A 5,923-nucleotide genomic window follows, 5' to 3' on the forward strand; every position below is an offset into this window, starting at 1 on the left:
CAAATAATTTCTTAAAACTCGTGTCTGTCAAATACGAGATATTTAATGGCTGGCAGAGGGAGTAGAGTAGATAGAAAAAGAGGGGGAAAAAAGAAGATAAAAGGAATGATGAACGATGTTATAAAATATAGAAGCTAGCCTAATATTTGTGAATAAACTAAGAAAACAGGATTATTAGTTGTGGAATGAAGTATTAATGAGTAATAAAATTTGGATTTATAATTTGGCCCATCTAACATGTTAGTCGTGCATTATTGTTTTAGTTTATGCTTATCAATTTAAATTAATTTGAAAATGGTAACGAAGAATCCATTGGACATTGTGAGTCTCCTTTTGAGAGAAAATGGCATTGTTGTAGATTTTAAGAATATTTCACACATAAATAGTACTTCCCTCCGTTTTATTAAAATAAAAATTCTTTCTTTTTTATCTATTTTTCTTCAAAGTGAAAACTTTCTATTTTAAGAAATAGACTCCACAATCCACTAACACTAATTCCATTACTTGTTCTTTTCATCTCTCTTATTTTATTCATTTTTTTTCTTCATTTCTCTTATTTTGTCAATTTTACATTAAAGCCCGTGCCATTTCCAAAGTTTCTATTTTTAAAATAAATGGAGTATATTTTGATTATAATGTACAAAAAGTTGATTTAAAGTCCATAATCAATCATAGAAATAACAAACTTTATTAGACTGGACTTATATAGATGTCTCAGTTGTGGACATTATCTAGCCCATGAAAACATTGCAAGGCCCAATACTTCCCCTTGGCTCATTATCCTGAAATTTGAAAAATAATCCAATTATAGAATCATACTAAATGAGACGGCACCACAAGTTTTATTTTCAACCTCAATATGAAATAGCCCACACGTAATTACTAATTTGAATATTTATTATTAAATTAAATTAAAGGAGAATGGGAGAGATGCATAAGAAATTATATAAATAATTAAGAAAAAAAATGAAAATGGGAAAAAGACTAAAATATCTCTTTAAACTAAAAATTGAAAAAGGGGCAAAAAGTTTGAAAATAGTGCAATACTACCTCAAATGTAACTAGCCTTCGCACTCTTGGCGATATTTTTTTTACCAGGTACCCGGATATTTGCAAATCATATTATCTAGAAACCATTTTTGTAGTTCATTCTTCATTTCTTCCTCTAGGTAGAACCGTAGAAGCAACTACTAATTGATTAATGTGCAGAATCTAATATTGTTGAGATTTTTATATAATCATATATATTCTTGAGAAATTTTTTATAGATATACAGAGAAATAGTAAGTTTTAAATGGATTTTTATGGATTTTCCATGTAGAGGGGAAATAGTGGGATGTTAGTTTAAAGGAATCAAACGTCATTGTTAATTATAAGTAGAGATGTACTGATGTTTATTCTGTTTCTACATATATTTTCATTTGAGAAGATATAACCAAATACTATCATTTGAGTAATGAGGTTTTGCACAAGACAACAAGTTTCGGATTTGTCACTAAATTTTGTAAATACATTGATGATGCTATTACTATCGATAGAATAAGTTATGAGATCATCTGATACTCCGTTTACAAATGTTAATGTTAGAGTGTCAAGGAGAGAAGTAAATGAAGAGGTAAACTAATATAACTACCATATTTATCTTTTTTTCATGAAAAATTATTCTCCAAATAGAGAGATATTTGAGAAGGTATTTTATCTTTTCTCATTTTGAAGAGGTATCCTCTCCATCAATGCAGAGGTAAAATCTTATAACTACCATATTTGTCTTCTTTTTATGAAAAACTCTTCTCCAAGGGAAAAGTATTTGAGAATATATCACACTTTATGTTTTTTTAATGCATTTTGTACTATTATTTTATGTTTAAAAATCATTTACCTTTTTATATACCCTTTTCTTTTGGAGTATGTTTCTTTTTGGAAGGGTATATTTCACTTTTTGAGGAGGTATATAGATGATATACCTTTTCTATATACCTTCTCCCTTTAGAAATGCTCTTAGAAATGCTCTTAGTGATAATGAGACCAAAGTCACAGCTTGCATGTGCAAAAGAACTAAGATGTCCAAAATAAAAGAGAAAGGTAGTAAATACAAAGAGGAAATATAGTATAATTCATTCATATTAACCAATATAATTTCCATCTTTTATCTGAAGTCATCATCGGATACAACCATTGGTAACTGGATATCTGAAGTTCATGCAAGCTTAAATCACACAAACTACAAGATATAATAATCACCATATTAGTTAAATTTCTAATGAGACCTATAAACAGCAAACAATGATACAAACGTGGTGATTTTCAGTTGTCACTTTCAACTAATCATTTTTTTTTCTTCGAATGTTGGTAAGTTTTGTGAGCAGGCACAGTTAACTCCTCTTCTACCCCCCTACAAAGAAACCGTTTCAACAAAGTTAGCAAATTCAAAATAAATTACTATATCAAGAGCAGGGTGCATACATCTTCGAGCAAGAATAAATTTCTATAACAAGACTTAACTTCATAAATTCAACGAGACAGAATATGAGAAGCAGATTCAAAAAGCATACTATCAAAGATGTTCCTTTAAGTAACAGTATCCAAAATAGTAAATGTTACATATCTTATTCCAAGTCCCACTCACCAACAACAGTTAGCGACCACATCCAAATTAAACGGCTCGTGTTATGACAAACTCTTTTCCTATCTGTCAGGATTCTGATAAGCGCCAAGTTAACATTCAAAACACAATTTTCCACTAAGGCAATGTCCTAAAAAGGTCCACAATTTAGGGAAAGGCGAGGCGGACTAGAGCTACCTATTGCTTAGGAGGAGCTAGTGATAGGATTCAACTATATTCTGCACTCGAGTTGGAGATATAACTGCATAATCACACTTATATTTCTGAAGTTACGTTTCTCTAGTCAAATATCAATAGATTCATCCACGTTAGTCTATATAGAGAATAACAAGCCAATATGTACTGTAATCTCGATGAAAAGAAGGAACACTGAGCCAATTGTCGAAGATGGATCAGTTCAGTCCTAACTTCTAAGCATAAACTACACTAGGTCTTGCAAAAAATGATACTCCAATGGAACTAAGTTCTGAACTCAAACCAGGTATCAATAAGAGTATGACTGCCAAATTAAAAATTATACTTCTGTAATTGCAACTTTTTATCTGAGATATGTATAGGACTAAGAAAATGAATGCTAGGTGTGGCACCCTAGGACCGAGACGCAGCAAAATTCTAAACATAATTCAGACACATACAAAGAAATGGCGCACGATCATAAACTTATATTACAGCAACTACAACTTCTCAACTTATATAAATAGATTGGCACGAGTTAGTCCAAGAACACGAAGCCTTATATACATGTACAATGTCAAGGACATCGACCAAGATGAGCATTGGATGACAGATCAACGGAGTTTCAATAAATAAACTATACCAATTCTTGCATGAAATGAACAGGAAGTAAGAAAATCAGAAATATACAAGCGAATAACTCCAGGATCATATACTTATACTGTATACATACTGTTTAATGTCCGAAGAAAAAAGAGTTACCCATTTACAAGATGCAGACACCAAAGTTCCATCGATTCTCAGACCCATTCTCCATAAATAAAGAATATCAATCCAGCCGGTCCACGAATAAAAAAAATCACATCATGAACAAAAAAATTGTGCTATTGAAGAAAAACATTCGACTTGTGATTCATTCAATCAAGAGTTTCAGTTCTCAAAAGTTGCCTTCTGCTGATCAACACGAATGAGACTACGCAAACTTGCAAGATCAGGGCAACTCCAATGAACATCAGCCCGACTTTCTTCCCCGTGTTGAGCTTCTGTGTCTTGGGCGGAGGAGGGGGACTCCGGCGCCCTCGACCGTTCTCGCGCTGCCCCGGTGGAGGTGGCGGGTGGAGCCGCTTTCGCGGCGGCGGAGGCGGCCTTGAAGGGGATGGAGGTGGTGGTGGTTGAAGCGGAGGTGGAGGAGATTTTGGCGGAGGGGGAGGGGATTGAGGAGGCGGCGGAGATGGGGGAGGAGGAGAAAATGGCGGCGGTGGAGATGGGGGAGGAGGAGAGAATGGAGGCGGTGGGGGCTTCACATTTCCTTGAGATTCAACAACGAGGCTGAAAAATCCGAAGAGGATAGCAGCTACGAAAATCAACAATGGCGAATCCATAACAAGTTACAAATCCACAATTTCTTCAAAGGCAGCAGCTCCTTTACGGTTACCTTGCATTCGGATTCACTTCGAACGCCACAGATCAGCCCCAAAGAGGAAGAAAAAAAATCAAAAAACAAGAGAGGAATGTACTCAAATCTAAAATTGGGGAGAAATTGGGGGCAATCACACAATCCAAATTAGGGATTGAAAATCCAACGGAGGCTCGAAGATTCCACGAATCAACGGGGAAGGGATTTAGTCCCAACGTCGACTGATTCTTCGAAATAACAGATGCATACTAAAATAGGGCACACGACATTGGATTCCTGAGGTCAAGAAATGGAGACAAACAAACAAAGAAACATTTCAAGTGATAAGGATCATGAAATCTGGAAAGAGAAATCCCTTTCACTTTCCATTTGCCTGGCTCAATTGACTTGATTTTGATTTTGTTGTGTGATGCCCCGATTATCAGCAATGGAAGAGGAGATTGAGATTGGGGAAATGAAGAAAGAGAAAGACGAGGTACAGCGAAAACGAAGATGGGGAGAGAGAAGGCGGGATATGACGGTTAATCTATTTTCGGCTATTTTTTGGGAGAATTTTATGGATTTTTATAACTTAATTATTTACTACTACTCTAAAACAGTTGCAATTATTTTTTGTATGCTTCAATTATGTCAATAAAATCCTAATATGTACACTTTTTAAAGAATAATTTTATTAATATATAAACGCAAATTACATTATCTTTTTCAATTTATTTTCATTTATACTAAGGGTCCGTTTGATAGCATAGAATAGCCCTAAAAACACACATTTTCTGGTCAAACTCCAGTGTTTGAGACCAAATGAAGGTTTTCGCATTGGCCCTTGAAAAGGCGCGTGGCCCGCCCAAGCGCATGAAACTATTCCTATGTACATCAGTTAATTTATCGGGACTTTCTCACCCGATTAGAAATGCAACGTTTTCCTTTTTGGGTTGTCCCACTAAAAATGAAACGTTTCCTAAAATAGAAACATCACTCTCTCTACTTTTTCCTCTCTCTTACTTTACTCTCTTTTTATTAACTCACAAAACAACACTTGCATAAAATCTTGTGTCGAAAACCAAATGTTTCATACTTATTGGGACGGAGGGAGTACTACTTAGTATATTAAAATCTATATGTCAAGTAACTAGTGGTGGTAATGATGAATCCAAATTTATATCAAAACTAAAATTAAATATGATACATGCATCAGATCAAATATTGTATTGCTTAGATCTAATTTATAAAGTGTTCAGTATATACACTCAAACAAGGCATCGCGTGGTTAAAATTGACTACTGCCAATTGTAATATACATACATATATAATTTAAGGGGTTATCGATCGCTAACTTATTATTTAATTGCTAACTACAACTAATTTAAGGCTATAGAATTTTAGAAAATGTGTGGTCTACAATTTGCCACGTGTAATTTTCGTTTTTAATAATAATAAAAAAAAGATAAAAAAAAAATTTTAAATTAGGGTTTTGGATGAAAATGTCAACACAATGCTTCGAGAATGTCAACACAATGATTTAAGAATGTTAACACATTGCTTATATTGACATTCTACATGTATTATATTGAGATATTTTATATAGTATGTTGACATTTCTGCTGTACGAAAAAATTAAAAATTTTCGAATTTTTTTTTCAAATTTTAACGTCGGAACATATGCATGTAGGATATCGTTGGAATCCTTATGAAATTAGTTTAATTTGATA

The 5,923-nt window shown here is 33.7% G+C and overlaps 1 protein-coding gene across 1 annotated transcript; it reads right to left on the reverse strand.

Moving 5' to 3' along the window:
* Positions 1-2,090: 2,090 nt before the first annotated feature.
* Positions 2,091-4,755, reverse strand: LOC125186464 (uncharacterized). Its single transcript, XM_089059321.1, has 2 exons — positions 3,560-4,755; positions 2,091-2,392 (listed from the first exon to the last, which is right to left on the reverse strand). The coding sequence occupies exon 1, from the start codon at positions 4,177-4,179 to the stop codon at positions 3,715-3,717; it is 465 nt and encodes a 154-aa protein (XP_088915447.1). The 5' UTR covers positions 4,180-4,755; the 3' UTR covers positions 2,091-2,392; positions 3,560-3,714.
* Between the last annotated feature and the right edge of the window lie 1,168 nt (positions 4,756-5,923).

Source organism: Salvia hispanica, chromosome 5 (assembly GCF_029641045.1).
Source record: "Salvia hispanica isolate PSC_SH4W2 chromosome 5, Shi_PSC_v1, whole genome shotgun sequence".
Classification (NCBI taxonomy): domain Eukaryota; kingdom Viridiplantae; phylum Streptophyta; class Magnoliopsida; order Lamiales; family Lamiaceae; genus Salvia; species Salvia hispanica.